Genomic DNA, 26,494 nt, shown 5'->3' with positions numbered 1-26,494 from the left:
GAAGCGTACGATTGCCGTACATGTCGTGACGTGTCTCAGGCTATGACGAGCCAGCGTATATCGAGGGTATCGTCTTGGGTCGTCCCATTCATTTTTCGTCAAGTTCTTAAATTAGTCCTATTCTGCTTTCGTCACTCATTCTACATTGAAAGCCACCGACGATTGCGACGAATGTAGAATGAGTGACGAAAGCAGAATATAACTAATTTAAGAACTTGACGAAAAACGAATGGGACGACCCAAGACGATACCATATCGAGCAGCGGTCACGTGGTGCGTGCGGCGATGTCGTGACGGTGCCGGCACGTGCCTGCGACTCCGCGCCGGCGTAGCAGCGGTGTAGCGGGCATGCGATAAAATCATAAACAAACATCAAAACGAACCTCCTGAACTGTATCTCTGCGCATCTCTCCTCGTCTCTCAGGTGCCCCGCGTGTGACAGAGTCAGGAACTGCGTGTCGGTCATCCTGACGTGACAAGGATAGAAGCCGAGCGGCGTGCCCTCTCCCTCGCGCTGCATCGAGTCGAGGCATAGGTTCGTTGCCGCGTTAGAAACTCTGAAAAAAAACGAATATTAACGGACACATGTTAAATTAGAGGTAGGATAATTCGCCAGTAACTGGCCACTTTAGTTACTGGCCGTCCTAAAATAAAAATGAAACCTATTCACCTATAAACAGGATTCATCTTAGTATAAGGTTTCAATAACTGGCTACCTTATACTAAACTGTACTTTATGGGTGAATAGAATTCGTTTTTGGTTTAGGGTGGCCAGTTACTGGCGAATTACCCTATACCCAGTATTTTTTAAATATCTTGGGTTCGGTATCAGCTGTCATCTCCATACAATTTATAACCTTAAAACGCACAAGTTCCAATAATAAAATATATTTTGTAAAAAAAGCTATATCACGGCTGGAATAGGAATGCCAGCCTCATGTAACTAAGCGACCTCGTCTCCCTTTTGCCCACTTCAATCCCACTCGGCCGGCAATACATTTCCCGGCCTATAGTAAAGTTCTTCACCTGCCGGAAGCCTGCGAGCTCCGCACGGGCACATACTTTTCCTGGTACAGTCAAGTGTAAAAATATCGGTGCACATGCACATATCATACTCAAATATATGTCACACCATAGCTCTTATGTCAGCGAATTAAGAACTATGGGACATATTTTTGAGCAAGTTATATGCACCCATATTTTTACTCTTGAATGTACACGGTGACGAGGAACTACTGCTGGAAGCCCTTGCAGTGAGTTTTTCTCAACCAATCTTAAAGGTATAACATATTGCCGGCCGAGTGGCCTAAACGGGCGAGAGGCGCGAGGTCGTTTATTGTCACGAGGCTAGCGAGGACAGTATCAGCCAGCTCACCTGCCGTAGGCCTGCGAGTCGCGCACGGGCACGTACTTCTCCTGGTAGACGTTGTCGAGGTACCATTGGAAGCTCTTGCAGTGGAGCTTCTCTCGAAGGACCTTGCGATGGGTGACGTCGCCGATTTTTGGACTTTTCTGTTGATAAGCCACAAATATGATTAAGAAATTAATAGCTGGTAATACAACATAGGGCTAAGTGGTGGTAGTAAGACAAAACTCTCATTTTAGCCAGTAGGTATTTCTCCCCTGGTCGCTATGATACTCTGGAAACACCATACCTAGATTATTATTCGAAGATTCGGGAAACATATTAGTACTTTATTACATAAACAATATTTTTCTCACAAGAATATATGAGTCGCTTAACTTCAAACTCGGGTAAATCCATATGTCAGATCATGCGATTTTGGTATTATGAAAAGAGTTTGATGTTAAGCGACACATATCTAGTGAAAAAATGATTCAATTTTTTTATCGTAGACAAGAAATGCATTTTTATAGTTTCTGTGTGTGTGTGTGTGTGTGTGTATGTGTGTGCGTGAATGTGTGTGTGTGTGTGTGTGTGTACCGATGTTTAAATGGCAAGATGCTCACTCGTAGATCAGGCCGGTGCAGGTAGAACAACTCCGCGTAGTCATCCATCCACACTTCCGCCATACGCGCTGTATTGATTCCTGTTAGATCAAACACACTATAATATATAGGTACATTAGGTACAAATACGTTAAATATACACAAATTGTAAGTAGGTACACTGATTGCAGGGCACAAAACATCAAAAAGAAACAGACAACAAACTAATGTGATTTCTTGAATGCTTTATCATGGAGTTAAACGTCTGCCAATGGCTGCTGTCTTGGTTGTCGTTTTAGGACGTCCACGATAAAGTTAAAAGCGACTAACATAGCTCTAATGAGATATGTACCTAGTAGGTACCTACAGTAGTTTAATTGACACAATTATAAATATTCGACTCGTGTGAACAATCGTTTGTGCTGTCTTACCTTCATCACTGTTAAGATCCTAAGTTCTCAAGAAATCTAGCATCGTATACGTAGCGTTAGTACAACATACACTTACATACATCTACAGCACTACATTACATACACAGAAGTGGGTGAATTCCGGGCGAGTTACGAGTTATGTACTAAAACCCTGTACAAATAAGACGAAGCGCGCGTGCCAGTGGAAAACGCTCCATCTGAACAGGGCCGACATTTTGGAGACCAGAGGTGAGCATTACTTTATTTTCGAATAACAGAAGACGACACTAGCAAAGCTGCTTTACGCCACCTATTCTTATGTAATTTTCAATAGTTACGTTCACAGTTCACGCCGGACAAGTACTTACTTACTTACTGCTGGGGCGCAACGATCCGAAGTGGATCTAGCTTGGCCTCCGACACCAAAGACCGCCATGCTACTCTGTCCAAAGCCGTTTCTGTCCAGTCGACGGCGCCGAGTTCGCTAAGGTCTTTCTGCACTTCGTCTCTCCAGCGGAACCTAGGGCGTCCAGACGGCCTTCGGCCATTTGGTACTCAAGAGTACTCCCTCCAGACTGCGCGATCTTCCCCCATCTGGACTACGTGCCCGAGCCATTGGAAGATAGCGGCTCCAACAAGACAACAACAAGACAAGTGCGTAAAACTATAAAACTGCGCAATAAATACTTATTAGTAATTCCAACAAAAACAACAATTTTCAATTGTCATCCGTATCCCAACACTTACTCCGTCTCTGTAACACGTAACACGCACTCACCCAACGTATCTGAATACGGAACATCATACGGATGGAAGACGCGGAACACGTGTCCGACACGCGAGCACGGCAGCATCTCGAGAACGCCTCCGCCTGCAACACGGCACGTGTCAGTGAGAGAGGGGGGGCTTACCGTGCGTGTCGCTGGTGGCCGGCAGGCCGTAAGGGTGGAAGGCACGGAACACGTGCCCGACACGGGAGCAAGGGATCGTTTCTAAGGTGCCGCCACCTGCAATTATAATGTTTAAACAAGTGCGCTCCCTTGGTCTCAGGTTCCTCCGTGCAGTACGGGCGGGTCCAATCGTAAGAGAATACGACGTCGTCGCATCGCATATTACGCTATCGTGCGTTAGAGCGGAGACCTTAATACGTCAAGTTTAGTCAAGTTATTAGCTGTACTATCTCTTCTTGGTATATGACTTGGGGGCCGATTTTTGAAATTCGACCACTCGATTTCGTGTATTTTGTTAAATGATGTCTCCACTACTAGGCGTTTAAATTCTACTAATAGAATTAAAATCGAGTGGTCAATACCACTAGATTCCAAATTTCGATCGCTCGTATTTTAAAAATTTGTATTTCGCCGTTTTCCACCGATTTTCGAGTGACGAAATTCAAAAATCGCCCCCTTGATCGACTTCATACGTCAAGTCGCGCGTGAAGTATAAAGTGACCTTTGATTAGATATGCGATACGTGATGGCTAGACACTAGTTACACACACATTTATTAGTTTTTAAACACATCTTTAAACACAACGGTGCAGAAACGAGTGACGTGCCGTAATTGTGACGATTTTGTCTTATGCTCTAAGTGTAGTCGTAAAGTCTACGGCACGTCACTGCGATTCCGCACCGTCAGGATATTTCAAGCAGCGGTGTGGAGGGCACGCAATAAAGCGGTACGCTTACGGCATGACACCGCGATTCCATTCCGACGCCGTTTCTTGAGCGGCGGTGTGGCCGAACCTTTAGTCATTTAGTAAAGAACAGGACATAGTCTAATAAAACATGGTTCCCAGAGTGACAGAAGCCTACGTCACAATAACATGGCCGCTATATATAGCGCCATCGCATATTATCATATATAGCGCTGTCGCATGATGACCTAGGCTTGTGTCAGTCAGGTGACCTAGAAAAGACGGGAAGAGAGTACCAGGCGGAGTATATTATTATACCATGGAACAGGACAAGACTCACACTGCCAGATGCGGAAGCTCATCTCGAGGTTCTCGCCGCCCCAGCCGGCCATCTGCTCGTCGTAGGCCCCCAGCTCCCAGTAGTACTCCCGCCGGATCGCGAACAGCCCGCCCGCCATCGTCGGCGACCTGGAATATTGTGACGAGTCGAGTCATCGCCCGACATGTTGCCGTTTTGAGGATACGGACGGATTATGTCAGTGAAAGTCATCATTATTTAAGAGCTATGATTTTGTCGGTGGAGTAATCGCCACTCTTCTCAGTCAGTGGAAGTAAAATATGTTAATATATTTGAGTCTCCCGGTTGATTTATATAGTTAATATCGTCCATGGAGCCAGCTAGAAGCATCCTCTTTCTACGTCGGGCACAAATCGCTGGCCCAATATTACAGGGTTCTATGTTTCACTTTTATCAAACTGAAATCTGAACATTGTCATAGTGACATTAAGTCAAATTTCAACTATCTTGAGAATGTAACATAGAACCCTGTAATATTAGGCCAGCGAGATGCTTCCGTCCGTACGAGTATGTCCAAATGTCCGGCTTTTCTCTTCTACGATTCTCTTCAAATTTTATAATCAGGTTTTTTTTAAATGCCGGAACTGCGAAGTTTCAAGCTCACAGCGCCATTAGTAAGGCCCACTTGCACCATTTCACTAACCCGCGGGCCTAATCAGTTAAACTGTTAACACAGTGTCAAATTGTACTGGTAAGCATGGTAACTCCATGGTTTAGCCGGTTAACCCCGGGTTAGTGGATGGTGCGAGTGGCCCTAAGTCGTGCAGGGTGACTGACCAGGTGGGGGCGATGTCGGAGCCGCGCCGCTTCTTCTCCCGCTCCGGGACGTCGATCCACGTGAAGTGCCCCACGAACGTGAACCCGCCCACCTGCGCATACGCATATTGCAATATCCTCATTAGGGGTTTCACGTGGCACGAGTTCATGCGACGAGAGAAAAATATACAGGGTGTGTCTGACCTTGGGGCTTTAAATCCAGGGCTCGATTCTACTCGCTAAACTGAGCTACTTTTATTATGGCACCAACCCCGAAATCCCGAATTTTTTTTTTACTTTTTCATACATTTTGGCTCATCAGATGTCGACGTTTTCTATGGAAAAGCCAAAAAAAATTCCCCGATTTTAGGGTTGGTCCCATAGTAAAAGTAGCTCAGTTTAGCGAGTAAAATCAAGCCCTGGATTTAAAGCCCCATGGTCAGACACACCATGTATATCAAAGTGCGATAATTGTATATCAATCAATCAATCGAAGTATTTATTTTCAGGCCACTAAGGTCCATAGATACAAGGCGCTCTATTCAACGCGTGAAACTCGAACCATGAAAATAACTGTATGTTAAGGGCCGAAAAGTAGCTTTAGGTAAGTACCTATTCTGCCCTCCTAATCCGAAAAGCGCTATCTCAAATGATTTTGAAAATGAAATTCTCAGTTATAGAAACTAAAGTATAAATTAGCAATGCATTATTCTTTGAGATAGCGCCACTCGGCTTAGCAAGGCAGTAGTAGGTTTTGGACTGATTTTGGGCCCGATTTATTATATTACATACCTAAGCTAGAAATAACCAAACCAACCGATCCATAAATATATAAGTTTTACTGCAAACAATCTAAATAGTAATTAGTTACCGTACCCACTACACTACAGGAAATAACTAACTGTTAGTGACACTATCTCTACACTAATAGATGAACTAGCTACCACCAATAGTATAATAGACACAACAAAGGGTATACAAAATCGAACTCATGCAATTTTATCCAATATTAGCCAAAATTCTGAAAATATAACATGTTTCTGTCGTCTAATATTGAGCGTTATGTTATTTATAGAGTTATCAATTTTGTATATGCCTTCTGTTAGTGAATAAGGTAAATGAAAACTGACAATATTTAATAAACTGTGAAGTGTTGAAACAGATTTCCGCAAACATAAACTATTAGTTTAATTGAAAGTAGGTAAGTGAAGTAAGAGAAAGCTATACAGGATGCATATATATGGACACCGGTGACGGATGTTTTGGTGTCCTACAGGTCGTATTCATGCTGCTGCTTATTTTTATTTTATTCTTTAGTGCACAATACATTAAGGTACAAATGGCGGACTAAATAAGGCCTGATTCGAATTCAATCTGCCAAATTGAAAACCCTATTAATGGTACTGAAGCTAGCTGAATCAAGATTTGTTTTTCCATAATTTATTGAAAATTTGTTTAAAAATTGTTATTTATAAGTAAATTCATCATTTTCCATTTCTTCCCGCTCCTGTCGTTAGTTTTGTTGTATGCCCTCCATCATACATCCGACAGTGTTTTTTGACAGTTTCTTAGTTTGAGTCCTATCAAGAACAATGTTTATTTTGAAATATTATATTGCATATAGTTTTTGTTGTTTTAACGAACTAATTCCTTGGACACTCCACTCCATACCGTTCAATAGGTCAATACTGTGGGACTTTGTTGAATCAAGTGTTTTGGTCCGATTTCGAGGGTACTGGCTTAAGCATGCTGATTGCCTCATAAACATCGTGGATCATCTCCAAATATTATCAAAGTAATATTGGAAATCCGCATTATTAAACTAAAGCTGCGAACCGTTTCTTTTAGTGATGTTGGTGTCGATTTCTCTGTCGAAAAGTAACCAATGCCCGGTAACTGACACCACATCGACGAAATTCCTGATACGCCAGATATTTGAAGATATGTCTAGATCCTCATTGTTTCATGGATATTGCAATGAAATTACCTTTCAGTATTGGTATAATATTAGGTAACAGGTTATGTTGGAAATTAGTTATGTGCAAGTTTCTTCCATACTTATCAAGTTTTTGACAGCAATTTGGCGCCTAATTAAAAAGACGGCGGCGTTTATTTGATTTTTTTGATCATCTTAGAATTGATAAAAAAAAATTTTTTTGGTATAATAATTTTGTGATTCTGATAATTATAATGTCGTAGTGTATATATAAAGTAAGCTAGAAAATATCCAAGAAAAATCACTCTGAATTTGTCAAATTTGTTTCGAATCAGGCCTTACCTGAAGGCTTGGCTGTACAACTCGTTGCTTGAACCACTATTTATCTGATAAAAGCATTCTGAGATTTTTTTTTATTAAAAAGTATATTTTATAATTTAATCAATAAATAAATAAAATGTAATAAACTGTCAAAATAAGGGTGCACAAATCATCGAATTAAGAACTATGGGACATATTTTTGAATAAGTTAGCTACACTCATATTTTACAATTGACTGTACCTATTTTTAAGAAAATAATCTTGTTAAGTCAGTAACTCTACATGCGTTGAGCACAATGAGGAATGTTATCCAATCCATCACCAAAATGAATTATTATTTATTACTACTACGTACATTTCTGAACAGGTAAAATTATCAACTCCTGACTTCTGTGCCCATACTGGCAGAAGGTTATTATTATTAGCCATCGTAGTGCAGTATGTTGCTTACCCTTCACCTAATGACATGCTTCATTAATCAATAAATACACGTTAGTATAATTTCCGCATTAAGTCCAATACATTTATACAAACCACTCTCTTATACGGCATCTATCGCAATAGCATAAAATAATCGAAGATAGTGGATCTCAGATATCTTCCTTAATACCATCATAAATTCGTGATCATTATTCTATGATTCATTAGGATGTTTCATTTCAATATACAGCCACTTATAACCTGGGCTATGTCAGTTATATTGCTCTATACTACGCGCGGTATGTTAGTACTTAAAGCATCTTCCATATTCCTGCGTTCTCGTGCACCACACCATTAGGTCGTAATCGATGGTACTCCCTCCTCACCACTACCATACACTATTGCGATGCTCAATATTCCCGTTAACTAGCATGCTCGCATTCATTTTTAGTACGCCATTCTCCGCCGATGTGTTACCGATGTATTCTTGCATTTTCAAGCTTTTTTCACATGCCACACCTGAACCCGTTATTTGTCAGTAAGGCAACTCTTTCCTTGCCGCATGCCACACATGAATAGGGTCTTTCCAGTTCTCGACTGGAATGTACCATTATCAGAACTTATATTGTAAGTTATTGTTAGTAGGTAAGTTATATTTGCTTTCTTCGCCGTATGCCACACCGCTGTGTTCGCACTCCACACCTGAATAGGGTCTTCCCCGTCGAGATGGAAGGTGGTCTGGTCGACGACGTCGATGACTGGCGTGGGCACTGCATCTCGCTTGTGCCGGATGCGCTGCAGCAGCGGCCGCAGCCAATCACTCTCGGCCTCGCAGTGCGCGTCGAGGAACACTAGCACGTCTCCTCGTGCCGCGCGCGCGCCCGTCACGCGGGCTCTCATCAGACCCTGCCTGAGATCGGTACAGCTTTTTACTGTCGGTAGGCTACATTATTTTTATGTAACCATTATCAAAATATGAGCCAGGGAAATATCGGCCAAGCAAGCATAAGCCAACAACAGCAATCCAAAACATTTTACGAAAATCCGCTCAGAATAGTCGGGTTCCGACCGAGGTAGCATACAATTCCACTATTAGCATGAGATGCCTGAAATATCTTTTAATAAGGTGTGTTGATATTAAGCGTAGCCTCCGGTATGCATAATGCATATCTCTCGATTCTGTGTCACTCTCTCACGCTCTCGTTTTTTTTCGTTGAAACTGTCAGAGGTGCATAAAATGCGCCCTATAGTCAATAAATCATTATAAAAAATTGCTAATTTTAATTGTAATGCAATCACTAACAATCATAATAAAAGAAACACTATTTTATAATTTTAACCACAGAAAGAGGCGTGTTACGAATGAATACAAAAGTACTACAGTGTTCAATATTAATAGAACAAAATAATTCCGTACAAAATAAATGGAATACTTTTAAAAAATACATTGGTGTTACCAAGATCGTTCATATTCGTACCCTAATATCCCGGTAGTTTTTTTGTTGTTTTCCGTAGTCCCGTAGATCCCACAACTAATAAAGATAATGGTGAGAAAGTGATATTAATAAAATAAGGATATTTTATACTTAAATCAAGATTTGAAACCACTACCTACGTGAAATGATAGAAAATCAAAATTCACACAAAAACACAAAACTTGCCCACGGTACCAATAACAGAACACACAGCTAGTAATTATGAATGATGAAAACAGTGAGATATATATATATTTACAAGTAGTGTGCGTGTACTGTGTAGGTATGTATGTGTCCCTAACCATAGTGCTAAATAATCGACATCTATACATGGTGTGTCTGACCATGGGGCTTTAAATCCAGGGCTTGATTTTACTCGCTAAACTGAGCTACTTTTACTATGGGACCAACCCTAAAATCGGGGAAAAATTTTTGGCTGTTCCATAGAAAGCGTCGACATCTGATCAGCCAAAATGTATGAAAAAGTAAAAATTTTTTTCGGGATTTCGGGGTTGGTGCCATAATAAAAGTAGCTCAGTTTAGCGAGTGGAATCGAGCCCTGAATTTAAAGCCCCATGGTCAGACACACCCTGTATAATAAAAAGAAAACACAAGAATTGAAAGTGCAATTTTAATCTTATATATGAGATCCTACCGACTGCGCCAGTGCGATAAAAACAACGGATAGCGGTGACAGTAGGTATATAAAACAAACTTACGTTTATCAAGTGATAAAGACAAGATACACCAGAATAAGATAAGAATAAGATACCTCAGAAGGTGACGTCTTTCTAAAAATATGTGCTAATAACGGTGAATTCTTTGTCACCTGATAAATTCCACTCCCACATTACACCCCCCTAGAAACGTGATAGCCAAATAAAAAGGTAGTTAAAATAGCCTACATTTATACCTATAGCCTAATAGACCGAATAAAATCAACTACAAGTAACCGGATAGCAGTACTTGTATCAAAGTGCAAAAGGAACGATCTAGTCAAACGTGCTAAAAAACCAAACGTGTGCAATGATTGTAAAACAGTGAACATCACATGTATTTCACACAGGTGTCGCTAGTGGGTCTAAGTGTACAAGTGCAGAACCATAAACCCAGTTAACCCGCCAACCTGAAAGAAGGCGGGGCTCTGCACGCTATATAGGAAGTCGTTGTGGTCGATCACGTCTATGATGGGCATGACGACGGCCGTGGGCGCGTCCTTGAGTCGCTGCAGCATGGGCCGCATCCAGTCGGCGACGCCTTCGCAGTGCGAGTCCAGGAAGATCAGCACGTCGCCGGCGGCGTAGCGCGCGCCCGCCAGCCGCGCGCGCGTCAGCCCTATCCTGGAGCAAGGACGGACGTTGGTCGATAGGTGGCGTTGAAATCAATTCTAGTTTGTAATGTGGGGATACTACCTGCTTACGTGAGTGACCCATTCTTAATATACTTATTTGATACTACCTACAGACTGAAGAATATTTATTAACATGCAGTGACGTTAACTTGATGAACCTAATGGAATTTTATCATTGGCGTAGCGACACGAATAATAATTAACATGGCATTGATTAATTAATGACACAAGTACCACTATCCGACAACAGATGTCGTTGCAATCAATAATTATTTTTAAAACTATTCCGAACGCTCTGCCGTCATCACGACACGACTGACTGAGAATGTATAGTCGGGTGACAAGCAAAAGTCACTAAGTACTATCAACAAATTAAAGTAATATTGCACTTTATTACACTTGTAACACGGTTTATTGTCCAATAATTTCAATGGTGTTAGTTAGTGACTTTTGTTTGTCACCCGACGGTATGTAATGTAAACACTATTGTTAAAATTTATATGTGCGAAAGGGAAAAAAGACGATCGGAATTTATTATACAAGAAAAAAAAAATATCGGAAAATACATCTAACAAATCATTCAGCGCTATTTCAGACTGTCGATAAAGAAAATACCATTCTATTATATCGCGTGTTTATGGTAGGTAAGTGAATGGCAACTGATCGTGTGGTGTGTCCCTTGAACAAGAGGAATGACACTATCAAATCGAGTCTCGTCAAGTGTTTTAACACCATGTAAATATGGATCCTATCTTATTGTTTTCGGGGGCCCTTGCAGATACACTTCGACCCATAGGGATCTTTTGTGCAAATGTACAAAAGATGTAATGTAAATATGGATGCAGAAACATAGTGAGAGCTGCGGCTGCATATATGTATGAATGACGAACAATCACTACTCTGTCAGAACTCAGAAGTAACCGACTGGGAAGTGGGAAGAGAGAGAAATACAGATATTGATGATAGAAAGGATCTGATGTTGAAATAGTGAATTTTGATTCAGTGTTCACATTCCGTGACGAAATAATCATCAAGAATAAAGTACCTAATATCAATGAAGAGAATTCAAAGGCAGCGACATTGAGTTCTTGGACGGACGGACAACAGCTCATTCATAATAATGAAGCTTTCAAAGAAGCTTAATGGTGTCGTGTCAATGACAAACTATATAAGGCATTCTAAAAACTACCATTTATCATTTGTCACCATGGCTGTCACGTTCTAACAAGTATGTAAATGCGAAAGTGACGCACGGCATGACAGATTTTAAAAATGCGACCATGATACCGCTTCAGCACTGTAACTGCCATGATTATCGTCAGTTTCTACTTCTTATTCACAAGAATATTCTCGGTTTATAAATCTTAGTGGGAATAATCTCAGGGTGTAGCATGCACTTATTAATGTATAAACAATAAAGTCTTTTTTGTATTATCAGTCTGTCTGTTTTTTCTCAATAAACAAAATAAATAAATGAACGCGAAGCGCACAAACGTGGACGCTGAGTATTGTCACCAGCATTTTGTCCATATTTATTCCCACAAGCGATCATGTTTAAAGCAAAAAATACATTTTTAATACAGTTGCTCAAAAAGTGCTACTTTACGTAGCTGTTTAGCGTGCGGAAAGTTGGTTATCTCGAACTAGTGCTTTTTACTTTTCCAATTTTTTTAAATTTATACTTGTTCCAATTCACGACTACTTATTGATGAGTGTTAATATTAGTTTCCTTTAAACGTCGTAATCAGCATAAAAACCTACCGTTAATGTAAGAATACGAAAAATATTACATATTTCATATTTAATTACTTACCTCTTCATCATTATAACACGTTTAATTTTTAATATTCAATATTGAAAATTCCGTTCTTAATAAGTTGACTGAATGGAACGGAATAGCTGTCAAACGCCCATAGATATAATATACTTAAAGACGACGTCTAACCGAGCTGTCACTGTTACCACTTTTGTTTAGTGTACGATTAACAATGTTTTTCTTATTTTTTCGCAACTGTATTAAAAAACGTCGTTCGATACACGTGCGGAAATGTCATTCTTCACTCGTCCCGAGTCTTGCTATCTCGGTACTCGTGAAGTAATGACATACCTTCCGCACTAGCATCGAAATGTACTATTTCGCTCTTCCGAAATGTTATCCTGTATGTTGTCACACTTGTTATATTACAAAAAAAACAGCCTACAAGCGCAAAAACGTGACAAAAAAGTGCCCATGTCGAATACTAGTGCAGCGTCGAGCACTAGCACTTCTACCTTAGAGCGATTGATCAATGTCCGGCGACAATTATCAAATGGATAAGTAGAAGGCAACACATTGTTTACCGACACGGGAAACTTGTCGAGATCCCCCGCCCTGTACGCGAACGTGTCAGTCTTGATGGTGTCGATGAGAGGCACGAGGACCGAGCGCGGACTGTGTTTGATCCTGTGCAGCAGCGGCCGCAGCCAGTCGTGGTCGCCCTCGCAGTGGCTGTCCAGGAAGACGAGGACGTCGCCCGTGGCGGCGCCCGAGCCGGCGTAGCGGGCTCTTGTTAACCCTAACCTGGACAGGTTCAGCGATTCGTCTATAGGTGGCGGTGTAAAAAATCTAGGCCAGGGCTCTCCAAACCCCGGCCCTGCCCAGGGGTTCAAGCCCTAGCAGCCACCAGATGTGCCCTAGCAAAAACCGAAAAATGTAACCTTCAAACCCCCCTCTTCCCCCCGGCTCAAGAGCTACGGCCGAGGACTCTTGATATGTTCACCTCCTAACTAGTCCAAACAAAGTTACGGAGTCAAAAATTGTGTTCCAAGCATTTCCCTCTATACCGTTTCGTCGCCTGACCTAATTATTAAGTTTAAGGAGAGTTTTAATTCTAAAATGTTCTAATTTGTTTATAAACGTACAGCATGTAAGTGTAAGGAGTCGAAATATAAAACATATAAGAAAAAATCGATTTTATACGATGCACATTAGAGAAATATAGATCTAAATGAGACACACCTAATACTGATGAAATAATTAGTTCACCCTACCAAACCGCCCCCAAACAATAAGCTCACGTCGAAATCACCTGAAACGTATATCGGTCGAGGGGGTTATACTCGAGGGTGTTAACGTGTATGACGTCGATGTCGGGCGCGAGCACCGAGCGGGGGCTGCGCTTGAGCCTGGAGAGGAGCGGCCGCAGCCAGTCGCGGTCCCCCTCGCAGTGCGCGTCCAGGAACACCAGCGCGGCCCCCAGCGCCGCGCCGGCGCCCGCCAGCCGCGCGCGCGTCAGCCCCCACCTGCGCAGGGCGGCCGCTTGACGATAGGTGGCGCCGATATTGACAACGGACTTCCACTATCCTTACACATTCTAATTCACTAAAATGAGACATACTTAGTCACTTTTTTCAAAACGGAAAAGGTTTTTTTAGAAGAGGTTTTTTTTTACGATTTATAATATCCAAAAAATTAATGTGAGTTCTGTCGATGATAATTTTCTTTCGTCAGTTGTTGGTGTTGATTTGTATCGTTGGTATCGGGATAGGTTTTTTACGGCTCCTGCGCTGACTTGCCTGACACGCCTCGCCTTTAGTTACAGGTTAACTGGAAGAAACTATATATTTATGTTTTATCCGAATGCAACCAATATTCCTTTCTTTTCATACAATAAAGTATTTACTTATTTACTCAATTAGGAGACCGAGGTGAGTTGTGACAGAGGAGAGTTGTGACATTGTCGATTTTTTGGAATCTAATAACTGTTAGTGTTAGTGAGCTCGCAACGGTGTGCGTTTGTTAGCTCGCAACTTGAACTAACAAACGCGCGCTATTGCGACCTAGTTTTTTGTTATTTGTTAATAGATTCCAAAAAATCGACAATGTATCAACTCTCCTCTGTCACAACTCACCTCGGTCTCCCCTACACGCGGAGCTCAACAGAAAAAGCTAAAATCTTCTGGAAATCGTAAAAAATTAAAAAGAGGAATAAAAAAAAAAGAATAGTTACAGACTTTGCTAAAACAACCAGAAATATTGTTATACTGTGTAAATGTACTGTGTTTAGCGACCGGTCCGGCCTAGTGGGTAGTGACACTAGGGACCCTGCCTGTGATGGTCCTGGGTTCGAATCCCGGTAAGGGCATTTATGTGTGTGATGAACACAAATATATGTTCCTGAGTAATGGGTGTTTCCTAAGTATATAAGTATGTATTTATCTTTATAAGTTTGTATGTATATCGTCACCTAGCACCCATAGTTACAAGCTTTGCTTAGTTTTGTGCTGGGCTAGGTTGATCTGTGTAGGTAAGATGTCCCATATACTATTTATATAAATATATTATTTGTTTATTTATTTTTATTTAAATACTGTTGAAATCATATCAGTATTATTTGATGAGAAATTACAATAATTTAAACATGTGTTTAAAGTCATATATTTATTATTATTATCCAGAGACAGTGCGTGTGTGTAATATTTTGTGGCCGCTACATTTAGATTACTAATTATATTTAAAAAATCGTAAACAAAATTTTAATCAAGTGTTGCCATGTTTAGTATTAATTTCAAATGATAAATATAAAAAAAATGATATGGCCATGTAAATGAGAGTTCGAGTACTAACATTTAAATGTAAATGGCTCCACTACAATGATCGACACCAATCGAAACCCTAACTACGGGAGAAAGTAGACCGAAGTGAGTGGAGCCTTCACCTTGTAGTCTAGATGGCCGCCACTTATGTACGTCAACGTGTCCTTCATTAGAACGTCGATCATGGGCACGAGGACAGAGTTGGGGCTGTCCTTGATCCTCTGCAGCAGCGGCCGCAGCCAGTCGTGGTCGCCCTCGCAGTGGGAGTCCAGGAACACCAGCGCGTCGCCCGAGGCGGCGCCCGCGCCCGCGTGCCGGGCTCGCGTCAACCCTAACCTGAACAAGTTCAGCTATCCGTCCATAGGTGGCGTTGTAATCAATCGAATCAAGTCGACTGTTAGATTTGATACTATTTTAAATTATTTTGGCAGAACACGAATGAAATTTAAAACAATTTGGACAGATAAATATTGTAACCTTAGCCTGAATACGATAGAGCGCGAAGATTCTCATAAATCTTTTTACAGACAGAATCGCGAGTTGAAAATAATTTGCATGGATTGTTCCGAGGGAAAAGATTGGTGTTGGGAATCCTGATGGATGAGAAGTCGTTGGGTCGTCGTTGTGAGATCGTGGCAGGCCTAATCTATAATACTAAGATAATACTTATACGAGTATATCGAGTAGGAATTTGTAAGTTTCGAATACGCTACGCTACGCGCGGTTAGTATGTGTGCTTTGTTTGGGCGTGGATTATAAATATTATGAAATGTAACTACTGTACACAAGGTAGGTTCCAAATGGATAAAATTTAGCTGGACACGTGTAATTATTTGAGTAGCACGGTACGCTACTGCACCTAGTATCGCTACTGCACGTTAGATGGCGTTGGAATCAATCAGCGACAGAACGAATACGAATCTTGGTAAACTTGTCTTCGACGATGTGTAGTTCAAGACAATCGCAACCAAAGAGTTAAATATAGGTAATCTCTCTTCGTTCGAGCGACAACGTATCACGGGTGTAACTTGTAGCTCCAATAGTCTAGTTGGTTGTTACCTGTCAGGGAGGCGCAGCACGCGGACCATGTCGGGGGGCAGCCTGGTGCCGATGTAGCGCGCCAGCTGGCCGCGCAGCTCGGGGAGGGGGGAGTTGTCCTAGTTGGTTGTTACCTGTCAGGGAGGCGCAGCACGCGGACCATGTCGGGGGGCAGCCTGGTGCCGATGTAGCGCGCCAGCTGGCCGCGCAGCTCGGGGAGGGGGGAGTTGTCCTAGTTGGTTGTTACCTGTCAGGGAGGCGCAGCACGTGGACCATGTCGGGGGGCAGCCTGGTGCCGATGTAGCGCGCCAGCTGGCCGCGCAGCTCGGGGAGGGGGGAGTTGTCCTAGTTGGTTGTTACCTGTCAGGGAGGCGCAGCACGCGGACCATGTCGGGGGGCAGCCTGGTGCCGATGTAGCGCGCCAGCTGGCCGCGCAGCTCGGGGAGGGGGGAGTTGTCCTAGTTGGTTGTTACCTGTCAGGGAGGCGCAGCACGCGGACCATGTCGGGGGGCAGCCTGGTGCCGATGTAGCGCGCGAGCTTGCCGCGCAGCTCGGGGAGGGTGGAGTTGTCGTCCACTAGGATGATCTCCTTCAGGTACACGTGCTCCGAGTCCTCGGGTTGACCGGGGTAACCTGGATAATAACGCGTAAAATTATTAACATGGCTAAATGTCAGCCAATAGCCTAAGGTTGAAATAAGAAGTAGAATGCATTGACATAAAATCTCCGTATTATAACAGTTCGGTGATAAGTTAAGTGTATAATTCGAGTGAAAGCGGAAAAGCAGCCATATCACCCTCGAATCGGCACTTCCTACATTAGCTCGATCGCCGAAATATCGTGAGTGCAATGGTTGTCTTCTCTTTCATCTGTTGGTTAACAATCTAACTATTAATTACCGAGTTTCATGATGCGCCCCGTGCCGCGCTCCAGGTAGTTGGCGCGGCGATGCCACGGCTGGTCGCGCCGCGCCGTGTTGAGGACGCTCCATATGGTTCTGTAACAGACAATACTGGCTGTGACTACACGCCTTGTACATTTTACACCAACTGCATTATCAAGGGTTATTCGACATTCCAATGCCACCAAACTTATAGCGACAGATTGGGTAGATCAGATGTCTATTTGTCAGCCCCCTATCCTACCCACAACACAACAAAAAAATGACGGTCGAGGCCCAGTCCATACATTTGGTCGAGAGCCTTAATTTGCCGCTCGTCGCCCTGCCGATGCCAGTCGCTTGCATCCTATAACCTAGTGTCATTCTATGGATCTTGCTATGTAATCAAACCGCCATATTGAAATTGTCTCTGAATGATGAATTTACTAGCGACTTGTTTACATAGTTAGCAAGTTCCATAGAATGACACTTTAGAGGACTAATTTCCGGGAAAAACAATAGGTATGAAAGATTAGTCGTAGTCTTAGGAAGCTTTTCCTTAGTAGTCGTAGTACTGCGTTGTAGTTAATGCAATATTAAACTTCCAAGGTAAATACGAGTAGTTACCTGATGACGACGGAGTAGGGCTCGTTGTGGAAGATGATGATGACGGAGGCGGAGGGCAGCTCCGCGTCGTACGTCACGCGCTCGCACGCCGGGTTACGGGAATACGAGTAGTTACCTGATGACGACGGAGTACGGCTCATTGTGGAAGATGATGATGACGGAGGCGGAGGGCAGCTCCGCGTCGTACGTCACGCGCTCGCACGCCGGGTTACGGAAATACGAGTAGTTACCTGATGACGACGGAGTACGGCTCATTGTGGAAGATGATGATGACGGAGGCGGAGGGCAGCTCCGCGTCGTACGTCATGCGCTCGCACGCCGGGTTACGGAAATACGAGTAGTTACCTGATGACGACGGAGTACGGCTCATTGTGGAAGATGATGATGACGGAGGCGGAGGGCAGCTCCGCGTCGTACGTCATGCGCTCGCACGCCGGGTTACGGAAATACGAGTAGTTACCTGATGACGACGGAGTACGGCTCATTGTGGAAGATGATGATGACGGAGGCGGAGGGCAGCTCCGCGTCGTACGTCATGCGCTCGCACGCCGGGTTACGGAAATACGAGTAGTTACCTGATGACGACGGAGTACGGCTCATTGTGGACGATGATGATGACGGAGGCGGAGGGCAGCTCCGCGTCGTACGTCACGCGCTCGCACGCCGGGTTACGGAAATACGAGTAGTTACCTGATGACGACGGAGTACGGCTCATTGTGGAAGATGATGATGACGGAGGCGGAGGGCAGCTCCGCGTCGTACGTCACGCGCTCGCACGCCGGGTTACGGAAATACGAGTAGTTACCTGATGACGACGGAGTACGGCTCATTGTGGAAGATGATGATGACGGAGGCGGAGGGCAGCTCCGCGTCGTACGTCACGCGCTCGCACGCCGGGTTACGGAAATACGAGTAGTTACCTGATGACGACGGAGTACGGCTCATTGTGGAAGATGATGATGACGGAGGCGGAGGGCAGCTCCGCGTCGTACGTCACGCGCTCACACGCCGGGTTACGGAAATACGAGTAGTTACCTGATGACGACGGAGTACGGCTCGTTGTGGAAGATGATGATGACGGAGGCGGAGGGCAGCTCCGCGTCGTACGTCACGCGCTCGCACGCCGGGTTACGGAAATCTGCAAACAGATAACCGCCAGCCATGAAGTCCGACATTTATACAATTTTCTTTGACTGTGTGCAATAAAAATTCCAAACTTTTTTACCTGTGGGCCATATTGCGCCTGGTTTGGGGGGGGGGGGATTTGGACCGCGGGCCGGGGTTTGGAGAGCCCTGCCCTATACAATCAGAAATATATTGGGCTCTGAACAGGATTTAAAGATTGTACATACATTCAGCTTAAAGCATCAATACACCTTATAAAACGAACTCCCCTTCCGCTATTGTCTGTTGTGTGTTTGTTCGCGATAAACTCAAAAATTACTGAACAGATTTTCATGCAGTTTTCACCTATAGAGTGGTTCTCGAACCCGTGCGAAGCCGGGCCGGGTTGCTAGTTCTTTTATATTTCCCTCTTGTTGTAGAACACAACATTTGCAAGTGTTACTGCTACATCAGGGGCCTATATATATACAGTGAAACCTGGATAAGTGAGACTTCAAGGGACGAGCAGATTTGTCTCACTTAAAGAGGTTTTCCACTTACCCAGGCTCTCAGTTAGCCAGGTACAAATAAATTTCTGTCTCATTTACAGAGGGTCCCATTAATAGAGGTGAGAATAGAGGATATATCTCAGTTATAGAGGTGGTTAATAAGGTATATGGTTAATAAGGTGGTTAGAGATTTATTAAATGAAAATTTGTTTATTCTTGTTCCTTATCAAGATTTCAGCTTTCGTTTCGATAGTTTTAACTACATAAACTAACTAAATGAAACTTGAAGTCGTTTAGACACAATAGACTAAGAGTTAGTAAGAATACGGAAATAGATCAATAAAGTCCAAGTTAGAGAGGTCATAGATTGACGTTATCTCAGATACAGAGGTAATTCAAATAAAATTCTAAAAAAACAATAAAGAAAATGTAATCTTATAAATATAGTCTCAGTAAAAGAGGTAAAATACACTCTCTGTCTCAATTATAGAGGTAAATGTAACTATATAATCACAACAACTAATCTCAGTTATAGAGGTTCGTTTTATCTCACTAACAGAGGTAATTCAGTGCTAAAGTGTCGGGACCGCACCATGAGTCCCAGCTATAGAGGTTTCTCACTTATCCAGGTCCCACTTAACCAGGTTTCACTGTATACACCGTGTTTTTATTGAATTCCGTTAACTTCGGGGTATGATTAAGAACGTTTAAGAGAACTAAATGGCATAGTTAATTTAAAAAAAAAATATTTAATTTTTTTAAAACAAAAAAATAATTTTAAAAAGTAATTAAATGTAGCATATAGCGTTGTTGTAACACGGGCATTACATTTAACTCAACCAAACAATTGAAATCTGTGACATCATATCAATGTCATTTCGAACATCGATCGACCGAGATTGTACTTAAGTTTAGTAGCAAATGTATGAACTCATTCTAAACACTAATCAATATGTAAACCGGCCCTAAGGCAAGTGTACACACTTGTAGAGGCCTTATAGGAAAAAAATAAATTATTGATTATCTCCGAAATGGAGTTAATTAGAATATCGGTGTCTTTGAGAAAGCACCCTTGAAATTAACGGAAAACAAAAAAAACACGGTGTATATACCTAATGTTACCGTGTTTCTCCACATGTTTCTCTATGAAAACTAGTCAATAAACTGTTTTTAAGGCATTACTATGTTATACTATAAAATACTCTATAGTTTACAGTGGTTTATGATAAGTACTGGTGCTGCACTCTGGCGGCAGAACTTTGCAGTAGACAGTAGACCCCCATTGTTAAAAAACAGATGTTTTTGTCATATTTTTAATATTTTATTATTAAATCGAATTGAATTAACCTTGAAGTGTAAACTATGTGCAACAAATTGATAACAAGTATAAAATGTTGGTGCAATCAGCGAGTAAATGAGTAAAACATTAAGGTTTGCAGTCACAGTTGGTTGGATGTATGGTGGTATTCAAGCATGCTGATAACACTGATTATTGCATACATGCCACAGAGAATGTTACTACAGAAGTCTAACACACAGGTATGGTGTCTTTTAGGATTTCCAATTCTGCAAGAAATCTAAACATCAAACATCAACATTTATTCAGCAACGCCACCAAGGGCACTTTTACACGTCAACATTGAATTTACATATAAGCAAAAATAATAACATCAACAATTTTATAAAATAAAACTAACAATTCAATCTAACGTATTACAATTACTAAGAGATGTATATGGTCTCTCAATGTCGAATTACATATAAAATACAGATACAAAACACACAAAAAAATCTATAATATTTAGAGGTGTAAATGTCTCTAGGTGTCAGAACTATAAGATTATATAGTTTATCAAATTATCCTTAGAGATGTATAGGGTCTCCAAGACTCAATATCCTGTATAATTAATACATTCATTAAGAGAAAAGAAACATAATGGCATAACAATAAATGGCATAACAATCCCTGTACTATTTTGCTGGCTTAAACGTATTTTCATTCTTTCTTCTTTTTAATCTACTATTCAGGCTTGTTATGAGATTAAAGTGATGTGAGTGAAGCACGAGACTGTTCCTTGAGAAATACAATAATTCAATTGTGTTGAAGAAATGTATACATATTTGTGAACTCAACTGGATGATTTTAAAATGTAAACAAAACTACAGATCCAAAATGAACTTAAATTATGATTTAATCTATTGAATATATCATTGTGCGGTCACCAGCAACAGTAACAAAGCGGGTGAGGTGTTCAAAATTACCTTCAATCTTATTCCCTAAACAATAAGGATGTGTTCACTTCATTTTGAACACCTTACCCGCTTAGTAACTTCTGCTGCTGACCGTGCAAGTAACAATATCTGGTAATATTGCATCATTCACATCATTGTTGATGAATCCATTAATCGTTAATGGATTAACGTAACGATTAATGGACATTAATGATTAACGTAATCTGAGGACTGGCCCTACGGGCACTAAAAATGGTACTAGTTCAGCGGTGTTACTCACGAATTCCAGCCAATCGTGTAATTTAATGCAACTCGTTGCGACCAATAGCTCGCGTGATACGAATTCATCAACCAATCGCGCGCGTGATGCGAACTCATCAACCAATCGCGTTGTAGTGGTGTGACACCGCTGTACTGGCCCCTATTATGTCTTATTATTATTGCCCGTAAGCCAGTCTCTAGATATCTATGTCAATGGATGAATCAGTTTTCTAACAACTGTTTAGAGTTTCACTACTGTTTTATAATTTTCTGTGGTAACTACCATTACGAATTATTACTTATTTCGGTAATAAACTTCTATTTGTACAATGTATGCAAGTACATTACACTTTTAAAAGTATTTCTAACAGAAATATCAGCAATACAGATATTGTAACTAATACTTACTATTAGTAATTCACTGTTATTAAGCAAATAGCTGAACATACTGATTCAAGATACAAATTTTGGGTCTTCAAAAGACAATTTAAACCAAAGTTTACTGATATTTTTACTTGTAAGCATAATAAAATTTGAGGTGCATGCAAATAATACTCCAAAGTAGCAAATCTACAGACATAAGCTAATAAAATGCTATAAAAAATATCTTTTATCTCATAAAGCCGCGTTCGTATTGTACGTAATGCGGCTCCCAGCTTCTCACGCTCTACTTGTCAACTAACTCTTACATGGCTTCAGTAGCTCACTTTTTACCTATTGACTATGTAATAATAACTCCTAACTATATAGACAACGATTCAAACTGCTTACACTAACGGGAATGTTCGCAAATAGGCCGGAATTTGCATGTAAACATGGCTTACCTTTTAAAGTTCTGTTGTAGGCGATGCGATCGCTCAAGTAAGTGTTAACGGCGTATTTCTTCTCCGTTTCTTCTCCCAAGCGCTTGTCCTCGCCGGTGAGGTACGCAGGCTTGCCCCCCTCGCCCAAGCCAGGGATTATCCGAGCCTCATCCTCAAGGATCTGCCTCTCGTAAAGATCCTCCTCGGGGTCCAGTATAACCGCTCGCGTAGCGCGTCTTCCTCCGCGCCAGTATTCGAATAAACTCAAAGTAACTAAAACTATCACGAATAGAAAACATAGCTTCACTAGAAAATACAATTTTCTTAACGGTAATTTGAACATTTTAATTCAAAACAAAGTTTCCGTGACCGCCGCCAGCGGCCGAGCGCCCGAGTTTGACGTTGACGTTTTGCTAGCCATGTTTTGTTTATGCTGTGATTTTTTAAACAGGAAAGGAGTTTGTAAACATGCTATTCGGCCTAATCCTATTGCATTTTTTTTTCGGTGTAAAACGGAAATGATTTTCAGTATTTTTTGGTAGAGTTATTTAGGTATTTTTTTTAAAGATTTGCACACTTTACATCTCCTAGTGAGTATTATATACTTTGCTTTACATATACTTTACATAAACACATAAAAGTAAGTAGTATAAATATATAATTATAAGGTACCTGTATTATAGGTTCGTTTTATAACCACCATATTTGTTAGAAAGAGAGGCAAACAGCTAAATTGTAACTTTAATCTTTAGTGTACGCTGCGGATTACGTTCTTCTGAGCTGCCCTCTACAATTCAGACCGATTCATTCATTCATTCATTCATTTATTTATTGCTTTTGTGGGTTTACAATAGGTCTTATAACTAAACATCAGGGCCCAGTTTTATAAAGTTACAAGTTACAAGTTTACAGGCGTGTACTGGCAACACTTCCTCCGTTTTTTACAATTTGCGTTTTATAAAAGTACCGTGTTACAATTTTACAGGTTACAGGTACAAGTGCATGTAGCTCAACCATAGACGAAAATATGGGAGATTAATAGTTTTAAACTCATAATCGAACAAGCGTTTTATAAAAATATTGTAAATTACAAGTGTAGATTGGTAAACTTGTAACAAAAACTGACATACGTCTTGAGTCCTGTAACAGCACAACAGCAGCTACTTGTAGTGTGTCTGATTCGCTCTTTTGCTCGTAATTCTTAAGTTTAATTAAAGTTATTCGTTTTCTGAGAGATTTTAAACTGTACTCTTTATTATTAGGCACTAACGCCAAAGATTGCGCCAGGGCATGCATACTTTTCCATGCACTGACCTTATCAGTTTTTGTTAATGTATCTGAAATATATAGTAAATAGGAAATGAAGTGACAATATGTTTGATATTGATTTTATTGATGATTCGTTTTATTTTATCTACTAGGAAACGGAAAGGAATTGGTGCCGATATTTGTCGTTGATTTATTAGCATTCGTCTCTTTATTTAAGTATAGTGCATTCACATTATGGTAAAGTGTACTATTCATAATTTTCGATACACAGCGTACTTATCTTTGAGCCACTACCGAAACGATACATTGTAATGTGAAACAGTACTTATTTACTTATTAGGTAAATATTTCATTAAATCTAACTTAATCTGAATCTGAAAACGGCCCGAAAAGTATATCCTTGGCATCAAACACCGCTCTCAACCACTCGATTTCTCCTTCATTTCTGGCCATTTTTCCAATACTTAACAGCAAACAATAACACAGCATTTAGTAGAGCACAGAGTATCTATGAATTCTATGACAGACATTTTTTTTAAATAGTGATGTCCTTCGCACCTGTAAATTTCACATGTAATCGAGATTGACCGTGGTGCTTTACAACTGTAATTATCTATGTGTATTTATAAAACACCTGTAGCCGTACACAGTGCATTACAGGTGCCTGTAGCCTGTACTCTTGTAACCTGTAACTTGTAACTTTATAAAACTGGGCCCAGTCCGTTTACCACAAACCCTGTTAGAGCACCGCATTATTTTATGTACTTATAAACTAATAAATATAGCATGCAGTATTTACAACATATGTATTGATAACCGATTATGTGGTTTGCTCGAACGCTGCTCTAAGGTCGGTGTCAATTGTGACATTACGATTGGCGCGACCCGGACTGTCAGAGGAGGATCGACCGCCGTTACTGCGTCGGAGTGTGATTTACTTGAAGCTACGCCTGTTTTCCGTGTTTTATGTATTAAATCCTGTATTTAATGATGTATGGTGTTTTCTCTCCTAACAGTTCAGAAGCGCGATACGTAATTTACGTCCACAATATATTCTGAAAGGCAAAAAGCCAGTAGTTCATCCGCTTATTGTTGCTAACCAAATGAACGCCGGTTCAAGTGATTTTACTATTATATTCGCACCATTCATCATTGAATATTATAAATAAATCTTTGGTGAAGCCTTGTTAAGGCATATTTGATGAAGAACATTATTGATGGCGGTGTACGTACATCACCGTAGTTCATGGCGTCATAACCACACTTGCCCAATATGAGAAGAAACAAGAATAGTTTGAATACGACATTTGGTAAGCTATATCGTGTCGTTTCAATTGTTGGAACGATGTCCAAGCCACGTAAGTTATAAAAATGATCTATGGGTAAGTAATCCAAAAACTATGTGCCATAGTATCAAATCTTGAATATCATTATACAATCAAGGAAAATCTGTGAAAGGTTGTCGTATCCACTTACTTTTGCACATATGCAAACAATTTACAGCTTAAAATATCAGCTATAATGGCATATAACAACATTCATCATAATTATTTAGTCTTAAAATATGCAAATAAAGGCAATATTCAAAATTACCATTATGATTATGAATGCCAGCTAGACTACTGCAATGACATTATAGTCACACTGTAATATTTATTCTGGACCCCAATTTTATGAAAATCATATAACGGAGACAATGTTTGTGAACATGTCGAACAGTGTTGGTGAACGTTCAGCGCAGAAAGTTCTATCAAGGTATTATTAAATTGTTTATGAAATTTATCAGTCATAGTGGTTTCGCTTATGATGTACTGTTGAGTTTATGTTTGAACACCTAGTCTATGATTGATGTTGGTAAATATTAGCATTAGCAATAAAAATAAATGGATTAAGTATTTTACATATGACCAACATGAAAGATTGGTTATTTAACATTGAGTAATGCTTTATGTTACTAATATTTTAAAACATTCTAAGATGAAAAGTACTATAGTTTGAGAGTACTTATGTGGTGTGCTATTATTATTATGCCTATTTATGCAAGATCGACCAAGTTGCTTCCTTGGGTCATTGTATGACATAGTATTATAAGGCTATGTTAAAATGATCCCTTTGAGAATGTTGTGTGAAGCGTAGCATGACCACATTATGGAATGGTGATAATTGTCATTTCAGATAAAGTTGTTGCTTCATTTATATTTTCACAGAATAAATGTGTTTTATGCTGGAGGTATAGTTTACCAGAACAAGCTTTATGGCTGCATACTCACAGAGGCCTTGTACTTGCAGAATGATTGCATACAAATGAGTAAGTAATACTGTCCTGTGTGAAAGGTTTTGGCGGTATAAGAAATATTATCAGCGATACAAAATTGAACAAGGTAAGGCCAAATTAAATTGTTGTTATGTGAGCGATATTCACATATAATTTGTAGTTATAGCATGGTTAAAATAATAAAAATCATAACAAGTGAGTGGTCAGATATATAATTGACTTACACCAAATTATACTCAAAGCGGCGATTGAGGCATGTTCCTAACATATTCAAATTGTCATGCACCTACACTAATTAATTAATATGT

General features: G+C 40.8%; 1 protein-coding gene across 1 annotated transcript in view; it reads right to left on the bottom strand.

Moving 5' to 3' along the window:
* Nucleotides 1-23,143, bottom strand: part of LOC134676870 (polypeptide N-acetylgalactosaminyltransferase 1-like) — a 49,032-nt gene extending 25,889 nt beyond the window's left edge. Inside the window, exons 1-11 of the mRNA XM_063535253.1 lie at nt 22,664-23,143; nt 18,769-18,871; nt 17,126-17,223; nt 16,700-16,859; nt 10,389-10,602; nt 5,132-5,223; nt 4,337-4,464; nt 3,272-3,367; nt 1,972-2,051; nt 1,376-1,512; nt 384-557 (exon numbers count right to left, since the gene is read on the bottom strand). Of these exons, the coding sequence (XP_063391323.1) occupies nt 384-557; nt 1,376-1,512; nt 1,972-2,051; nt 3,272-3,367; nt 4,337-4,464; nt 5,132-5,223; nt 10,389-10,602; nt 16,700-16,859; nt 17,126-17,223; nt 18,769-18,871; nt 22,664-22,985 (1,604 nt within the window). The 5' untranslated portion in view covers nt 22,986-23,143. The remainder of the gene's footprint in view (nt 1-383; nt 558-1,375; nt 1,513-1,971; nt 2,052-3,271; nt 3,368-4,336; nt 4,465-5,131; nt 5,224-10,388; nt 10,603-16,699; nt 16,860-17,125; nt 17,224-18,768; nt 18,872-22,663) is intronic.
* Between the last annotated feature and the right edge of the window lie 3,351 nt (nt 23,144-26,494).

The sequence above is a fragment of the Cydia fagiglandana genome, chromosome 25 (genome assembly GCF_963556715.1).
Source record: "Cydia fagiglandana chromosome 25, ilCydFagi1.1, whole genome shotgun sequence".
Lineage (NCBI taxonomy): Eukaryota > Metazoa > Arthropoda > Insecta > Lepidoptera > Tortricidae > Cydia > Cydia fagiglandana.
This window is presented reverse-complemented; position numbering and strand designations above follow the sequence as displayed.